This window comes from Pangasianodon hypophthalmus, chromosome 21 (genome assembly GCF_027358585.1).
Source record: "Pangasianodon hypophthalmus isolate fPanHyp1 chromosome 21, fPanHyp1.pri, whole genome shotgun sequence".
In the NCBI taxonomy this organism is placed as follows: domain Eukaryota; kingdom Metazoa; phylum Chordata; class Actinopteri; order Siluriformes; family Pangasiidae; genus Pangasianodon; species Pangasianodon hypophthalmus.
In genome coordinates, this window is record NC_069730.1 from 18685346 (window position 1) to 18704748 (window position 19403).

The 19403-nt window shown below is 38.0% G+C and overlaps 3 protein-coding genes across 4 annotated transcripts; 1 reads left to right on the plus strand and 2 right to left on the minus strand.

The window, feature by feature from the left end:
• The first annotated feature begins 185 nt into the window (after positions 1-185).
• On the plus strand, positions 186-5620 carry LOC113546359 (collagen alpha-1(X) chain-like). Its single transcript, XM_026946158.3, has 5 exons — positions 186-1121; positions 2112-2607; positions 2889-2969; positions 3130-3210; positions 3290-5620. Exons 1-5 carry the CDS (start codon positions 1095-1097, stop codon positions 4192-4194), a joined length of 1590 nt encoding a protein of 529 aa, XP_026801959.3. The 5' UTR covers positions 186-1094; the 3' UTR covers positions 4195-5620.
• Positions 5621-5646: 26 nt separating this feature from the next.
• saga (S-antigen; retina and pineal gland (arrestin) a) lies at positions 5647-12535 on the minus strand. Of its 2 annotated transcripts, XM_026946292.3 has the most exons (16): positions 12386-12535; positions 11370-11436; positions 11179-11239; positions 11054-11098; positions 10512-10711; positions 10022-10081; positions 9828-9895; positions 9162-9297; positions 8489-8573; positions 8288-8360; positions 8062-8199; positions 7899-7976; positions 7162-7176; positions 7001-7053; positions 6336-6345; positions 5647-6179 (listed from the first exon to the last, which is right to left on the minus strand). In XM_026946292.3, the coding sequence occupies exons 2-16, from the start codon at positions 11415-11417 to the stop codon at positions 6077-6079; spliced, it is 1173 nt and encodes a 390-aa protein (XP_026802093.1). In that variant the 5' UTR covers positions 11418-11436; positions 12386-12535; the 3' UTR covers positions 5647-6076. The 2 variants fall into 2 exon arrangements, with proteins under 2 accessions (XP_026802093.1, XP_026802094.1); XM_026946293.3 differs by lacking the exon at positions 6336-6345 and having other exon boundaries at positions 5649-6179; positions 12386-12533.
• Positions 12536-14890: 2355 nt separating this feature from the next.
• On the minus strand, positions 14891-19091 carry cldn15la (claudin 15-like a). The gene is made up of 5 exons (XM_026946312.3): positions 18752-19091; positions 17253-17417; positions 16552-16633; positions 16047-16160; positions 14891-15239 (listed from the first exon to the last, which is right to left on the minus strand). Exons 1-5 carry the CDS (start codon positions 18966-18968, stop codon positions 15161-15163), a joined length of 657 nt encoding a protein of 218 aa, XP_026802113.1. The 5' UTR covers positions 18969-19091; the 3' UTR covers positions 14891-15160.
• Between the last annotated feature and the right edge of the window lie 312 nt (positions 19092-19403).

Below are 19403 nucleotides of genomic sequence, written 5' to 3' on the forward strand. Positions count from 1 at the left end.
AGGGCGGTATGATTGCGTCAGGCCGCATCACACCAGCACGTTGATTATTTTCCAATAACAGCACACCCCATTGTATTTTATTCCTCACTTATTTTTGTTTTTGTTCAAAAGGAAAATGTCATTACTTTTAATTAGATGTAATTAGAGTTTTGCTAGCTGGAATGTCAAAATTTTGATCTATAACCAGTTCTTCACCCAGACAGAAGCTTGCCTAAGGTCACAATTTGTATAGAACGTGTGCACACGTAGTGGTTTCCTTTACATTAGGTACCCAAACAAAAGCTTTTCATAGTCGTGTGCAGAAAAATATCGTCCAAGGACATGTTTAGGCCTAGAGGTGTGGAAATGGGGACAAATATCAGCGCTAGACATTAACCTTTTATTATACTCTTTGTCACCAAGCTTTATTTCACAGATTAGCGTGTCCCATATATTTCATTCATTATGACTGAGCAAGAATAGAGAGATCTCGGGTTCCATGGCCGAGCGGAGGGAGAGTGAGGTGTGGTCAGCCCCTGGAGTCTCTGCTGGCCCTGAGAGCGACTTCTCAAGGCCTCGCCCAGAGGCTAAAGTGCTTCCCAAAAGATTCCTCTGCATTTGTGTTTCTAGGACACTTGAGATTTGTCCATGATGGTTGCAATAGCACACGACTCATAAATGTAAATGATTGAAATGAAGACACTTTGTCATACAATTTGTCATGAATAACCGGCTGTGAAAATGAATTGGGTCATCAATTGAGTCCACATCAGCAGTTGTCCCAAATGGATCACTTTATGGTTTATGGTGCCTTATCCTTACATCAGCCCAGTCTCTGAAACCTGAGGATGGAGAAGGGAAGGGCTGAGAACAACCAATCCTTATCTTCCTTATCATTGTGCAGAACATGTTGTTGAGTGCCAGCAAGGTTTTAAGAGAAAAAAGCCCTATTTATTCCGTGTCTGGCACATCAGCGTATCGCATCTAGGCCCGCGCCTACTCTGTTTACAGGCCCGCAGGGGAAAAGTCATATTGCGAAAAAGTATTTTTAGGCAAGGCTTATAAATTGATCAGAGTGCTGGATATATGGTTTACTTTGTGAACAATTCATCCAGATGACGGCTCTAGACTTCTCAGAAATCGTAAGTATATCTGTTAACTTCTCACTATACATCATTGACACTGACAGGATTTTTTTTTTTATTAAAAACATAAAATTATTGCAGATTTGCATATAAATTCATAGCACACCCAAGAAGAATTTGCGTATTCACTGTAATAATGTAGCTTATCACACACTGTTGCAAAAAAAACAAACCAAAACAAAACAAAAAAGCTAGCTATCTAATGTTATCACTATGTTCTGTCCAAAATCTCCAAAGAATAAAACACAACGGGAATGCTGTTACGGGAAAATAACAAACGACGAGGTGAGATTCGGTCCGACACGAAGTCTGAATTGATTTATTCCTTTTATACCAAAGCAATTTGGCAATGATTCCAGTGTTTGTTGATTAAAGACCGACATGTCGTACTTTTTATCCATTGATGTCGTCCATTGACAACAGTTTTTTTTAAAAGTGATAATTGTTCAGTGACAATTCTCTTGAAGACAAAAAAAAAATTCAGCTTGTTACCGTAAAACACAACAGATCTGTCCTTAGACTTTCCTGTTAAGTCTAAAACTTAAAGTTACAGCTTAAGGACTGAGTTTTACAAAGCTCAGTCAATGGACTCCTTCTGTAAACGTTAAACAAATGTCTCCTTACAGAAAACATCACGATATCAATGATTATAGAATTTACATTTTTTAAATTCTATTTATTATTAGCCTTAGATTATGTGGGGCATCCACTGTGCAAGCTTACAGCTGGCACTACTGTCAAAGCTGCTGTTATCGAAAATTAATCAACACCTTCTGACCAATCAGAATCAAGAATTCAAAAGTGCTGTAGTATATTTGAGAATAAACCATGAGAAATGAAATAACAAGGTGGAAATCTGAGGTGCCCGCTGCTTGATAGTTTGGAAATGTAAAGTTGTCGTTAAAATACTTGCTCCACTTATGAAGTGGTTTAAGTCAGTTACCTTTATACATTTCTAAACATTTGCTCATCTCTCTTTTCTTCCAGATGATAAAGGTATTTTTAGGCTTGCTGGCATCCTCAGCCCTGTCAAAAGGAATGTTCATAAATAACAAAACAGATAATTGGAATTTTACACCTCCTCCACCTGGCTCACATGACAGACCCATTCCCCCTGAATACTGGGATGCTAGCGGTTATCCTCCACTGCCTGACAACCACTTGCCACAACATGACTACAACATGACGGATGGTGGCCCTCCACAAACACGCACGCATATACCATATGAGACACCCAATGGGATACCTGTTCCAACAAAGAACTACCCTATGCTACCAAAGGGTTATCTCTTGCCACCAAATAGTGGAGATAATTCCCAAGGGTCCCGCATGTTCGAAATGCCAGACTTGACATATTGCAATATGATCCTGGAAGCACCGGTGCCCCCAACTGCAGATCAAGTACCTTGGTTCTGCACCTGCTCTTTGTGCAAAGGCGCTAGCAGTGCCCCAAAGGGTGAAAGAGGAGACAGAGGCTTACCAGGTAATTATCCAGTTTACATATTCTTGTGGCAGGGTTTCTCAATATCAGTCCTCGGAATCAACTGCTCAAAACAGTTTTGAGGTTCCCTTGCTCCCAAAACAAGACATTAAGTTGGATCAGGTGTGTTGGTATTAAAGGATTCTCAGAATGATGGGTTATGGGGACTGAAATTGAGAAGCTCTTTGCTATGATTCTCCATAGATCCACAGGTTTGTATGTCCTCTTGTACTATTTATAGCTCTGATTGTCTGGTGCACCATGCTTTTAATATCTTTCACCAGGTGCACCTGGAAGTCCAGGAAGTAGAGGTATAAGTGGTCCCCGAGGTCAGCCAGGTTTTACAGGTCAACAAGGACTTAAGGGTAAATACAGACATCCTACAGCTCTTTTGGAAGATCATAGGTCTGCTTTCTCATACTATGCTTGTCATGGGTTGATTTGACAATCTGAGAAATCTGTTACAAAATCAATAATTGTCAAGGTTCTGACTTTGAATCACTTCTCTACTTTCAATGTTTAAAGGTCAGAAAGGTGATGAAGGTATGAAAGGGAATGAGGGTCCATTGGGCCCAATGGGAATAATAGGAGAGCGTGGATTCAAGGGTTAGTATGCCTCCATCAGCAGACACATTTACTACTATATTAACACCTGCAGACATTTTCACGGTTTCTTGTTCTTTAGGCGATAAAGGAGACATGGGTATGGGAGGGACGCCAGGGGACCAAGGACCTCCTGGACCACCCGGGGATTGCCCTCCAATGTGCGCTTCTGTAAATGGACCTCCAGGAGAAGTTGGATTACCAGGAGCAGTTGGGCCTAGAGGCCTGCCAGGAGGCTCAGGAGAACCTGGGGTGAAAGGCGAGAAGGGAGATCAGGGTGAAATGGGTAAGCCTGGAGTTCCAGGCCTTAATGGGCTGAAAGGAGATCAAGGTGAGCAAGGTGTGTGCAATTGCAAGGACGGGGCCAAAGGTGCAGATGGAATTACTGGGCCTCCTGGTGCAAAGGGTGAAAAAGGGAATGATGGTTCTCATGGGCTTGAAGGGGTAAGTGGTCCTAAAGGTGAAAAAGGAGAACTAGGAGTGACAGGTCTTCCTGGCCCCTGCTCTCCTGCCATCCAATCAGGGTTTTCAGCAAGACTGGCTATCAGTACCCCAAGTCCAGACAGACCTGTGCCCTTCAGCATAATCATTTACAACATACAGTTTCACTACAACTCCATTAGCGGTGTCTACAGGGCTCCTGTCAATGGCACATATAGCTTCAGCTACAATTTGTGTGTCTTCAACAAAGTGCTCAAAGTGGGGCTGTTCCACAATTTTGCCCCGATCGTGAAAAGCACCGGGCCAGTAAACTTCGGTATGGTCTCTCAGGAGGTGGTTCTGCACCTGAACATGGGTGACGAAGTGTGGATCCAGGTAAAGGACATAAACAGTAATGGTATGTGTGTCAACAGTGAGAGCAGTAGCACCTTCTCTGGCTTCCTGCTTTACCCAGACAGCTGTGACATACCCCTTTCCCGAGACATACCTGACCCTATCATTGGCACATACAGCTGGGGTACACTGGAAGCACCAGAAAACCCATAAACATAATTGTTGTTCAAATGCAAAATTTCACACATGACAACAAAGCTCTGTAGTATCTATATTGATACTTCTCTTCTCTGCTTTGACTACTTTTCCTACATAACGTCAAAACTTCAGGTATAGTAGTTGATTTTGAACGATCATTTATGAGAGGTTTTGACACTTTGTCACCTATATGGGTTTTGGGTTTTGACACTATAGTCACCTATATAGCCAGAGACATCAGGGTCTGATCCACTTCTGAAAGAATGGTAACTGAATGAAATATGAAACATGAAAATAAAACTTGACTGATATAGATAAAATAATGCTCTGTAATTAGCCCCACTTCTAAGATATTTCTTAGGCCTCTAACTGACTGAATTTAAGGGATTTAAGATTAAATATTGTGACTCAGTTTCAGGATTGAGGTGTTCTTCTTTGTATTCGAAAAATAATAAGGCTCAGATACTTGTTCAGTGGATCTGATTTCATTTCTATTTCATGGAAATTGATTCTACATCATAAGCATGAACAATTACACAATGGACCAGAGATTGTATGTATTGGAAATTGAAAAGCTAATTTGGTTTTGTATGTGTATGTGACCCTGTTATGTTGTCTGACTTTACAAAACTTTATCTTAAGCTTATCAAAGTGTATTTCTTGGTGATCTTCCATTCATGCTGAAAAAGTGTGGTCTGACATGTTACTAGCTGCCAAATCACAGTCTGAGCTGGTCAAACTGGTTAAACTGAGGTTATTTTCCAGCTTTGTTATTACTTGAATAAATCAATCAATAAATGTGTGAGATTTTCTAATTGCCTCACTATTGTGATATTTTCTTAATAATAATTATTAGCATTTGTAGCAATAATTCAGAAATGGCTACCGACTAGCAAAGATGGTCTATCAGTTTGACCAGCTCAGCTTGTGTTTTGCCAGCTGGTAGATGGATGTTTCAGCAGGGATGACTTTGACTCTGGTACATTCTCCTTCTTAAAGACTTTCGTAAGTTAAGTGATCTGCATGGTTGTGCCAAGGACCTGGACAAAAACTTTCTGGAAGGCAAAGTAGGTTCCTTACAAAATATATGTCTCTTCAGTTACAGATCTTTCTTTTGTTTTCAATTCACTTATATTTTGGGGAAGTGTTCTGTCCTTATCTATTACTTAAAACATTTAAATGTAATTCTGTAAATAGTCATACTTCTTCTACAAAAAACAGGTAGACAGTAAACTATAAGAAAACAGATGTTAAGGCACCATTCAGGTTATGAAGAATAATCATAGTTATGTTACTGTTCTGTTGATTTATATTATGTAAATTCTAGATGTATAGCATCTAAAAATGGTAATGGTCAAACCTGAAATATGTTAAAATGCACAAGGATGTGATCAAGGCTGAATTTGGTAAAACCAGATCATATAAAAATAATAAAAATTATAATTACAAACAAAACAAAATCCTGAGATCTTTTGTCTTTATTATTATATGATAATGTAATAAAGAACTGTTTTAAAATGACAAAATAGATACAATGGACTTTTCTTTCTGATATAATGACATAAATCCTAAATTATGGCATCTATTATATCTGCTATCTTGCAGATACTGAAAGTGTTAACTAAAAGGTCTAAAATCACTCTCCAAACACCGTTCACCTACTTCAATTTGGAAAGAAGTGATGACTTTTCCAAAACTATGATTCAACATAAAACAACTCACAAAAGATCAAAGACCAAGAGCCAGTGTTTGTTCTAGTGCGCTACAGGAAGAACACAACTCATCTCAGTGTATTTCTGATCTTCATTGTGGATCACTCTTGATCTCGCTCCTCTCTCTATCATCTCCAGAAGGCTGGCCATAATGTCCAGATAGTGGCTGGTTCCTCAAAGATTTCTTAAGGCTCCCCAGCAGAAATATTCCCTTCTTCTTCATCCTCCGTCATGCCCTTCATAAAAGAGCGCTTGAAATCTTCAAACACCATATCGTCGTCCAGCTCACTGTACATGATGCAGAAGGATGAACAATGTGATGGAGATATAGAATAATAGAGGAGCAAATCACTTGTACAAACAAACGGAAATGAGTTAATCTTTTCAGACAGAGTATATATTCTTGCAACACAACAAGCTGTTATGAAAAGGATAAACACTGACCTTTCTCTCACTTCAGAAAGCAACGGTGAAAAACAAAGTAGTTCAGTCGATTGAATACACAGTGTTATACTGACACTCACACACACATACAGTATGTAAGGAGTAAAATACTTAGGGATGTGGTGTTATAGGAAAAAAATCTACAGTGGAGTCACTGTTACCACCTCAAAGTGGTCTAGTGTTTTAGCTCTTTTATACCACAGCAATTTACCCATTATTACAATTTTTATAATTTAAATAACAATGTATCGCACTGTTTCTCTGTTTAAGGTTACATTTAATTTTGTTATGTCCATGAAACAAGTTAGTTCCTGTTATCACTTACATTAGAGCAGCTATAAATAGTTGTTCAGTTACCAGCATCATTAATAAGAGAAAAATCGCAGCATTCCTTCCATAAATGTTAGATAAAGTCTCCTTACAGACCTTACAGAAAACTTCACCATATCAATGCTCATCACTTAACTGGTCAATTTCAGCTAAATATTGTCAGTGTTTCACTATATTCAACAAAAAAACTATTTGTTACTTTGAATGAAAATGCACGGCTTTCCGGGAACCAACTAGAGTATTTAGATGGAATTTTCACACAGCTCAGGAGTGTGAAGAGTAACAGACACATGTCCTATTAAAGAAATCATGTTCATCATATGGATACAGGATACCTGCTTCAGGCTTCGGGTGCATCAGTTGGAACGGCAACTCCAGCCCAATCTCACTGGAGATGAAAAATTAAACAGAGCAAGTTCACTTTCTTATATAAAGCATATGCACAAAAGTAGCTGATTCCTGAAGGAAGCTCAAAAACTACAGTTTCAATACTCACCCGGGTCCCATCAGCCTATGAAAAATAAAGATATAAATAAGGTAAATAAAGAAATAACATTAGGTCAAGCATGCAGTATTATGTAATTAGTACATACTGTGTTTTGCATATGTTTTCAACCCCCATGGAATTATTTGGGATTATTTGTCATGAATCTTCACAAAATAGCCTATAAAATTGAAATGGAAGGAAAACCATCCAAAAGTTGTGATTGCATAACTATTCAACTCTGTTACTGGGAAACCCATAAATTAGTTCTGGGACAACCAGTTACTATCAAAAGTCACATAATTATTTGAATGGATTTATAGACTCAATAAAAATACATGTTTCTGTAAGAACCCAGAGTTTATTAGAGAACGCACTTAAACATACAGCATCATGAAGATCAAAGAGTAACTCTTAATATCATGCTACCACCAAAATGCTTTACTTAACTAATTATGAGGCTTCTACCGGCAACCTTCTTGTGCTGGAACTAGTGTTTCACAGCAAAGGAGGGTGAATACGTATGCAACCACAAATTTTACATTCTTTATTTGCAAATAATGTTGCAAACTATGTTAGTTTTTCCTTCCCACTTCAGTGTTGTTGCTGTAGATTAATGACATGAAATCCCAGGCAAGCCCATTTCCGTTGCAGCATTACAAAATGTAGAATAGTTCAAGGGGGTGAATACTTATGCAACTCACTATATGTATGTCATGTATGAGATTATAGTATAGAAGCATACTGACCCTCCCATGATGAGCTTTACCATGATTCTGTAGGACACCAGAATCCCCAAGACCTCCTTCAGGACTCCCTCTTTAATTCTGTGCCATAAAGCAGACGGGCCGTAAGGACAGAAATGCTTTATGCATGGGATCTTTAGCTTGTAAGCACAACTACAAAGCTCACATGCTAGTCGAGGCCAGATTGGTGTCTTCATGCTTCAGTTTTCCATCCAGCGCAATTCCCCGCCTTTCCTTGTTGTTGGCCAGAAGGGGGCAGAGTGTATACACTTTCTCCATTTTGCCACCTGGACCCAAGGTGTCTCTGGACCAAGACATGTTATATAAGAATCTTTACCATTTTTATCGTATCATACACCTTCAGTCTATCTGTGATTGGTTCAGACACATACCCAGAATCCTCTATGGCCACTGACTTCATGTAGCTGTCGTTGGAGTAAAGAACAACGTTGGCAGTTTGATCCACTGCAAATCACACAACCAGAGGCAGGACCAATTTATTTTATGATCCACTACTTTGCTTGCCTTTCATTATAATAATGTGTAAAAAAAAAAAAAAAAAGTATTAAATAGTTGTGTTCAGCTCTCCTCACCAGAAATAATAATGTTCTTCACATTCTTGTTGGACTCATTGTTGATGTTGACCTGTACCTTGATCGGCTCACCATGATAATATGTCTGCAAGAAAAGTGGTCAAAAGTGGTCTGTTCATTTAACATTGGAATCATTCAACCACCCACTACGCAATGCAATGTACTGCTGTACCATAATGGAACCCAATTACCCCATAACTAGTCTGGAACCCAATAACTAGTCCAATGACTAATAAGACCAGTCCAAAAACCAGTCTGAGCAATACCTCTACCAAACCCTATGCTGTTTTTACTTCCTATGCATCGACAGTAGTGGATGTTCCTCAACATTAAATGTAACTATAAATGGATAAAATGTATGATGTGTTGTTGTTTAATAAATACAAAGAGTCATACATTTTATTCATTTATAGTTACAGCAATTTGGCAACAATTAAAATTTGTCAACGAAACAAGTTAGCAGTAAATAGTCGCCTCTCTTTTTTCTCTCTTTTGAAGTTAATCAGACCAAAAAGAAATGTATTTCTTCATGTTACAGAGAAACTGCAAAGCATAAACTCCTCTGTCCTGAAGACTCCTCTATGGTGAAAAACTTAAAATGAGAGCTTTACCTCTGACTGTTACACTGGAGACTCCTTCCATAAATGTTAAATACATGTTTTAGGTAACCCACCTGCTTCTGCAGGCTCGCTTCCACGTGCAGAGGTTTGTCGGACATGAGGAAGTCACGGGTGACAGAGACTGAAGGCGCGGGACCGGATTTCTCCGGAGCGTATTGGACCTTACGGATCATCAGACGTACTGTACTCCTGCAGATAAAAACAAAACTGGCCTCCATCTAAGAGCTTGAACATCCATTGTCTGATAACAACAGTGTAAGTCAGTATCACAGTTCAAGTAGATAAAGTCTTAAACAAGGAGAATATTGTTACTAGGCAACTGAGAAATATGGACACAAAGTTCATGCTAGCTAATGGCAGAGCTAGCTTATAATTTAGCTAGGAAACATTCAGCAGTTAGGTCTTTTACATGTACAGTGTAAAGGTGCAGTGAAACTGCTAAGAAAAGACTATACAATTAATCTGTAAGTACACATACCACTGACTGATAAAGAAACTACCATTGGTTCAGCTAGATTAAGAAAATCAACATTACATAAAAACTCATGAACAAGTGATTTCATAAGAATTTCATAAGAAATCTTCTTCACCCCATTTAAGCTCACAAACTCATGTTTAACAAGATAAAGATTCTGTAGCATGCACATGCAGTGTTTTTAAAAAGTGGATAAAAATTCAGTTAAAAAGGAACCATCACAGCTGATATATTACAGGCTGACCTCTTGCGGACTTTGGCGTCCAGGTTCTCAGCGCTGAAGACCTTCACCTCGAACTCTACAGCACAGTGCTGTGGAAAATTATAAAGCTGAGGTCAAGGTGAGTTACAGCAGTATATACACAGCACTTGAGATTTCTGCATCCAAAAATGTACTTCCTTCTAAGTTATAAGAAGCTGACAGTAAGATGGCTTCACCTTGCCCACATCGGTAGGAGCCGGCTGCAGTCCCACGGAGCAGGGCAGATTATCAGGGAACTGAAACAGAGCCAACAAAGCACATCGTTAGAGCCCTGGAGTGAAGATACGTATGACAGAATAGGGGCATGGTTATTGTTTAGACATAAACTGTTCATTAGGGAAGAAAAAATACCACATTTCTTCGCTTGTGTACATTCACTTAAAGCTACAAAAAAATAAAATTTGCACAATTGGTTTAAAAGTGTACTATACTGCCGTATACTCCTTCCTTACATGCTGCAGTACACTGTAGTATAGTGTGTAATATAGTGTTACTATAGTGTACCGTACTACAGAATGCTATAGTGGTACCACATAGTATTACTATAGTATAATGTACAGTAGGACAGTACATTATAGTGTCACTTATTACTATATTAATGTATTACTATAGTGTATAGATACAAACTTAATCAAAAAAAGATGGTGCTTTCAGGCCTGTACTCACTTCAAAGAAAAAGGGGTATGCATTGTAGCCCAGTTTGCGTAGCAGTTTCTCCTGCCCCTTGGTGAGAGTGCACTGCTCCCTGTCCTGCAGAGGGGGGTAGATCTGCCGGGTGGAGAGGTAAATGTCTCTCCGGAAAGCTATGCCCATCACATCCATGTCGTCTCGCCCGTAGCGGAACGTACAGGACAGGGTGACGTATGCTACAGAGAGAGTCATAGTTACGAACACTCACAGTGATTAGCAGTGAGATCCTTTTGGCACTCTGCATTTCTCTTCTGCTTATTCTCTTTGAGGCTAACACCTTTTTGATTAAAGTCAAATTGTTAGCAAAATAATGAATCTGATTGTATTTCATCCCATCAAAGCATTTCTTAATTGAATATTTTATCAGCATTTGCTTTAAATGTATCTTTTATACATCAGATCATGTATTAAGATGCACACCATATGACCCTATCTTGCTAATTTGGTTATTCAAAATTACAGATGCAATAAATATGTTTCATATGGCTGATATTTAAATGTAATGAGGTGAGATTGACCTTTTTTGCCTTTCAGAAGCTCAGGGTCTATTAGAACAACACCATCTGTTATAAAGAGAGATGGGTTACATTTCACAGTGAAAGAATCAATCAATCAGTAAAAGAAAGAAAGAGTGACTTCTCACCCACTGGATCCACTGAATCAACATGATCAACAAAATCTCGTCTCCCCATATACACAGCCACCTGAGTGACACACACACACACACACACACACACACAGTGTTACTGTAGTATTACTGTCTTTCGCAACCTACACCTAAAATTTCATTTTACAGTACTGTTCACTAGCAGGCTCTGCAGGTGCCTCACTCACCGACTTATCTTTGCACGCTTTCTTAAAGATGACATTCTTCGGACTCATTGTGGCCAATCAGTGAAGTCTGACAAGGAATTAAAGGAGTTAATAACATCAGTGTTCATATAAATTGTGTAATTGTGTTAGTGTCACGCACTATAACCAACAGATTCTCTATTCCAATTTTCTTCTCCAATTTTTTTCTAGATTTTTTACAAGATACCCTTTTCAATCTAAAAAAATAACCATGAAATTTAAATAAAAGAAAAAAATAAAAATGAGCTAAAAAAAAAATAAATAAACATAATTATTCAAATCTAAGGTACATTATGCAAACATGTGTCATATTTACTTAATGAAGTCATTAGAACTATTGATTCCTGAACTTTACACCCATAGAAACAATTAAAACAAAAACAATTACACTATAAAAATGTAGATTTAAAAGTCACATTGTGGACATTATTTATACTTTTCTTACATTACTGAGTGGTAGATTTGGAAATAAACTTCTAAGAACATTTGTGTGAGTGAGATAATTTAAAATTAAATGTTCAATTATAATTCAGCAAGATCAATAATATCTAAATAATATCTATAACTAAGTAAGAGATATTATTACTTATAATAATATATAATGTATATAAAATGACCCTAGTTACAATATCTAGGTAAATCTGCTGACCCCAGAGCCATACATCAAGGGTCCATGGTGACGGATTATATTGTGAAAGCTTCAAAAACATCAAATATCATTACTACCTCAGAGTTTGTGAACTCAAGCATAAAACAGATTTAATGTAACTTTCATGTAATAATCAATTTTATGTTTAATGGACGTCCTTTTTACACAATACTATTATTCAGAAGAAAAGGTTTCTTATCTTCAAATATGTAGTAACTTTTTACTAGAATTTGCAAAAAACAAACATGAAAATCATGACAAAATGATGATACCCCATAATCCAATAGTTCCACTTCTGTATGCATATTACAATATTCCGTTACAGTTCAGTGTGTCGTGATGTTCGTACCTGGTCCAGCTGATCACGCTGAGGTGTGAGACAGAGAAAGAGACACGGAGTGTTGACACGCAGTAAAAGGCTGCTATTTGTATCCTGAGTTATTGCTCAGCTAATCAGGTTAACCACCATCTCACACACACACACACACACACACACACACACCCAGTGCTGCACTTCCTGTTGTTGCTGCACCTGGGCTGAGCGGATTGGGTCGGTTCCCCTTGGTCAGCACTGGGCGAGATTACTGACCGCTCGCCGTGGTGTGATGAGCAGGACAGAGTCACGCCTCGAGGCCCGTGGTGAGACTGAGCTCACGAGGCACATGTTGATCACACCACACACCTCCACACCTGCCCTGACCCAAAAGTCAAACAAAAATGTGCAATTTTCTGTAACGTATGCAAATTCAATAATGATATTTGGTATCCTAGCAACCTGTAACTCACATTTAATTACAACTTAAATTTGGATGGTTTGAGCTTAAAACAGAATAAAACTCTCCGTGTCATGCTGACACATAACAGTGTCCCGAAGTGCTTTATTCCTCTTATACCACAGCCAATTATTGTTTTTTTATCTATTAAAGAGCAATGCTTCATACTTTTTGTGTGTTCATAGTTACATTTAATGTCTGAGAAACAAGTTCGTTCCTGTTCTCCCTTATATTAAAGCAGCTATAAACAGTCTTTCTCACTTCTTGCAGCTTAAGATAACATAAAATTACAGCTTCAGCTCAGAGTGCTGATTGTGAAATAAATGTCTATTTGCAGAAAGCTTCATGAGTTCTTATTATAGAAACGATAACGTATTAGAATCCTAAACCTGGGATTTGCAGCTGCACTACTGTCAGAGCTGCTGTTATAGAAAATTAATCAACACCTTCTGACCAGAATCAGAATTTACAGTCATTTACTTTATTAGTATACTAAATGGCAGATGCAGGTGTCCTCACTGAATTTTCTTTTTTGAAGTTTCATTAATAGGAATGCATAAATGTTTCTTTCCCCAAATTTTATTTTCAGTTGAATTTGAACTCTGATACGCTTTCCCTGCAATGAGCTTTATGTGATCAGTAATTAAAAGACATATCCAGCAAATGTGCAGTAAATATCCTGTTATTGAATGCTGCACTAAAGATTCATTTTGCTGTAAATTTTTAATGAGCCTAACAATAAAATAACAGCTGGACTGCGGGAGAGAGGACACTCCCCAGACAGATAAATAAATAACTATATAGATCGAGAGATAAATGGATGGATAGACAGACAGACAGACTGAGTGGCAGATAGACAGACAGATACATAAATAGCTAGATAGACAGACAGGCAGATGGATGGATGGATGGATGGATAGCCAGACAGACTGACAGAGAGACATATAGTAGATAAATAGATAAACAGATGGATTAATATACAGATTGACAGGCAGACATACAAACCAACAGACAGATAAATACACAGACAGATAGACAGACAGACAGATAAATAAATAACTATATACGTAGATAGAGAGATGGATGGAAAGACAGATAGACAGGTAGACAGATGGATGGATGGACAGTTGGATGGCCAGATAGACTGACAGATAGACAAATAGTAGATAAATAGATACATAGATATTAATATACAGATGGACAGGAAGACATACAGACCAACAGATAGATAAATATACAGACAGATAAATAAATAACTATATATGTAGATAGATGTAGCTAGATAGACAGACAGACACACAGACAGATAAATATGTATATATGTAGCTACACAGACAGACAGGCAGACAGACAGACAGGCAGACAGACAGGCAGACAGACAGGCAGACAGGTGGGTTAGTCATGAGTTATTAGTAGTAACACCAGGGACAGTGATTAAATTGAGCCCTCCTCCTGCGTTCACTTTCTCAGGTGTATTACTGAGGCAGTGTAACAGCGGGACAGTGCAGCGCTCTCCTCCCACCTTCACCTGTAATCCTGTAATCCTGTGCGTAATCCTGCACTGGCCGTGTCAGCACAGTAACCCTGTGAGGAGAGACAGATTGCCTTCACAACACACACACACACAGTGTAATCATTATCTCAGTGAGGATTAGATTACACCCAGCCAGGAACACTAACAACTTTAAAACGTGTCATTTACGATTACGTGAAGTTACGTGAGTCCGTATATGTGGGATTTTTAATTTGGGTCAAACGATATTGTCTTAGATATTGCCTGGATGTGCAGTGTGTAATAAGACATTGTTGTGAAGGGTTCCAGTAGTCCCCTTTTTTTTGTGCTAACCCTAACCCTTTTGTCGACATTTATTTATTTTGCTTAGACGTGAGGCAGGATCCAAATCCAGGCGTAGAGATGAGCAGTAATAGTAAGTAATTTGGGCATTTTTTCCAAAACGTTCCTCAGGGATTTCCATGTTTTTGTTCCCCTGTACCATGTTCACTCTTACTTGTTACATTTGTAATGAATTTTTCATGGGATTTGTGCAAAACCCTGGACATAACTTTATGTTACTCAGTGATCTGGTCCATTCAATTCAGCTTTATTGAACCCAAGATAAACTCTGCTTACCACACAACTAGCCTTAGCCTTTTAAAACACAGAACACAATACAGATCAATCATAGTAATCAAATTACATAACATCCAACATCCGTAAAACATTCTTTTGTCATTAATGAATCAAATTCCACATTAATCATTAGCCAAATATTTAAAAAAAAAGTAGAAAAAATGGGTCAGTTAAAACGAACAACCAAGTAACAACACTACATGCAGAGAAAATCTGAAGTTTAAACGTAAGCCCTCGCCGTCTCTGAATCGGACACGGGTTTGTGGATCTTCGCTGCATGACTGCTGGAGTAGTATCCACTGTAAAAAAAAAAAAAAGACATCAACAACAACACACAGTTAGAGGAATCCAAAGAGGAATTAAGAAATAGAATGATAAAAATGTAAGAAAAATGAGGACTGGCTAAGAAGAACACAGGAAAGTCAGTGGAACAAAAACAAGAAAAAAAAAAAAGCAGAATGATGTTTCTCAATTAGGTTACGTTATGCTACATTAAGTTATTTTTCAGGACCATTGTTTACAAAAAATAGGAACAGTGTGGCGAGTTTAGAGATAAATGTTTTAAAAAATAGCAATATTAAAGGAGATTATTATTTTGATTACTATTTTGAAAACCCATTTCTGCTGCCTGCAAAAATGTAATCAGAAGCCAAAATAGAGAGACGAATGAGATCTGTTGTATGGCAATATCACAAGTCATGGAGGGCCACTGAAAGTTTATTAGTGTCATTAGCTTCTTCATCAAGTAAAGTTCACTGACTGTTTTAACAAACTGAATAGAAGCTACACTGGTAATGTGAAAACTAACAAAAGCAGCAGAAAATAGCTTAAAAACGATAAGTGAAACTTGTTTCTGCCATCTTGTAAGTAATCCTGAAGGATTTCTCAAAGCCAGAAGTATAAATCATTATTAATAAGTCTTTATTATTTTAACACTATTCATTAATAAATTTCATTGATTAGGAATCCTGTATGTGTGATGTAAGAACTTCACTATACATTCACTAGGAATCCTTGATGTATGTGTGATGTAAGCAGTGTGTGTGTGTGTGTGTGTTTGTGTGTGTGTGTGTGTGTGTGTGAGAGAGAGAGAGACAGCATCTCACCCCTTGGATTTTCCTGAAGATGCTCTTTTGCAGGCGCAGCAGAGAAGAGCTCCACCCAGAATGGAGAGACACGCTCCGCCCCATCCCATGTACAGTCCCGCCCCCAGCTCAAATCTGTACAAACACACACACACCCCAAAGTGAATCAGCATGTAGGGGGACAGAGTGACAAAGAGCAAGAGAGAGAGAAAGAGAGAGAGAGAGAGAAAGAGAGAGATTGATCAAAGAAAAGAGGAAATGTGAGGAAAAAATGAAAAACAGAAGTAAACAGTGAACAGATAGAAAGAGAAAGAAAGTGTGAAAGTACAAATGAAAGAAAGAGGTGAGGAAAAAGAGAAAATGAAAGAGTGAGAAACACTCGTGGAAATAAAGAAAAGAAATACAGATAACAAGAGAAAGAAAGAACATCAAAAAAGGGAAAAGAAGAATTATAGTGTGGAAGTGAGAGATGGAAAGAGGGAAAATAAAAGAGAGAGACAGGGAGAAGATGAGTGTAAGTCCTTACTTAATGCCTCCACTGAAAGGGTCTTTAAAGTCTTGAACAATGCGTGCAGCGTACCATGAGATGGCCGTTATCGTACAAAGACCTGACGATAAATAACAGCAGTGATGGAAAGTTATGAGGTGAAAATATAATTGTATTCATTATTATACCACAGAGACCTGTTTGGTAGATAAATGTTGACAATATTTAACATAAAAATAAAATGATTTTCCTAATCACAAATGTAGTTGATCAGTCATGACATGTTTGGTGTCTGAACGTTGCTTCTTTCTTTTTGTACTGGAGCTACGAGGCTAATGTAGCACATAAATAGAGAAGGCTAATGTAGCTAACACATAATGGATGATTGGGATCCAGTTTATCACTGTGTGTCCAAAGTTTTAAAAACAAAATTGTATGTTAAAAGTGATTTGGATGATAGCATAGTTAAAATTTGTATATTATTATATATATATATATATATATATATATATATATATAATATACAAATAATAACAAATTTACTTATTTGTATATTATTCAATCCTAGCTACAAGTACACATTGGACACCAAATATGTCCATTCTTGAAGTAAGAAAAAAATGTTTTTAAAATAAGATTTTTGATAAGCATCTTACAGACATAACACAACGTTATACATGTCAAATAATTCATACTTCCTGTAGTGTGAATAATAAAAACTCACACTAGGATGAACTCACCTGCCAGGATAAAGATGATGCCACCAGTGGTGGCCATCTTAGCCTTTGCCTGATCGCCTGCGCTCCCGATTGTAATGCACTTTAGGCCCAGGATGGACAAGATCATAGAGAAGAGGCCTAAGAGGAGGGCGATGATCATCAGAGCCCGACATGCTTGGAGGTAGCCTGGACAGAAGAGGAGAACCGACATGAAGGTGAATTTTAATACACCAAAAACCAAAAGTGTGAACAAGGAGACAATAAAACAAGTCTTTGGTTCTCATTACTGGTATTTCCCTGCTGGAAAAAAACATTAATAATAGTTTCAAATAGAAGTTGGCCTAATGGTGTACACTAAATATTAAAAAAAATCATTAAACCACTGCCTGCTAGCATAAGATCACCATCAGATCACCACAAAGACCCCCAGACGCTTGCAGAATGTTTGAATTTCAGCAGAAAAGCATCAAGTGGCTCAGTGGTCACATCCTAACCATTAGAAACCTTCAATAACCATTATAAACTGTTCCACCACTGTGGAATTCTCAAATCTGATTGGTCAGAAGGTGTAAATCTCACGTTTATATTAATAATATGACAAACTGCATTTTTTTTTCTTTTTTAAAGAGAAGAAGAGAAGCTAGTGAGGGAACAACTTTATCGCTGCTATAGCATAAGTAGGAACAGGAACTAACTTGTTTTGGTGACATTCCACAACATTAACCGTAACAATAAATTGATAAGAAGGATGACGTGTCATTCTTTAATAAATAAAAAAACTGACAACTTGCTGTAGTATAAGAGGAATACACCACTTTGGGATACGCTGTTATAAGAAAATAATCAACTTTAGGTTTGTAACAGTACCTTATCACGCTATATCACACCGCTTCGTTGATTATTTTCCTATAACAGCACAACACAGAGTGTTTTATTCCTTACTCCTAACTACCAGGAATACATGATGGATACAGGAATACATAATAGATGCATGATTCAGTGGACACTTGAAAATTTCCAGTAGTGCACTGTTATCTTTTTTTTTTAAACGGCTTGCTTCGCTGAATAAATAGACATACATTTTAAAAAATTTTGACTTTTTTCCAAGATATATTGGAATATAATTTATATTATAATATATATAATTTTTCTATAATGTTGTTTATTTCAAATTTTCTTAAGCAAAAATATGACTTCTCTAAAAGCATGGGAATGACTATTTATTTTTTTAAAATTACAATTAAAAAATAAAAAAGGCGGGCTTTGTCCTTCTCGCCAGATCCTTATCATGTGACTTTGACACCAAAATGGCGGCCCAAAACCAAGTGGATCTTGAAGAGTGAACCTTGAACGTCTCACGTTTCAGTAAAGAAAGACTACCACTAGTTTCAGTCCCACTGAATGGCCAAATTGTCATCCATAATGTTTTCCAAAATCCTCTCATCTAAATATACCGAATGTTAAATTCTACTGAAGGACATGTTGACCCGGTTTTCATGGAAAGTGAACAATTTGCTCACCTGGCAAGTCCAGCAAGGACTCGAAATCTCTGCACTCGGCGATCCCGGAGCTGGATTCAGCACATGCGTGCCACAGGTTCTCGTACTGACGGCTTGAAATGATGACACTACCGGAGAAAGATGAGACTTTCCAGTAGTCGTTGGCCAGAGAGGCACCCGTTACCAACCAAGATGCAACACCTAGCAAGAACCCAGTCACTTCCAACGCTGTTGACATTTTCACCCTAAATTTTCTCACAAGCACCAAATCAAATCACAGAGCAGCCTTATGAAGCTTAAACACTGTCTTCTCCGTCTCCTTCCTGTGCTGCTGATCACTGAGAGTGCAATTATTTCAAGTAAACAGCCGGACTTTAGCCTTTACAGAGGGTCATAAAGCCGAGCACCACACCCTGAGCGCCCACTCTGCTCTCGATGACGATGATACGGGTGTGGATTCGTGGACGGACACTTCCCCATCTTATAATCACACAGATAACCATGTTTGGCTTTAGCAGGGATGATTGATGACAGGAGGGTTTGTGTACTTGTGAGTCAAGAAAAAATGACTTCTCAGTGAACAATGAATGTTGAAGATGGCAACAAAAACAGACCTCAATTTCCTTACTTCTCGTACAGTTTCAGAAAAAAAAGATAAACTGCACTTTTGCTT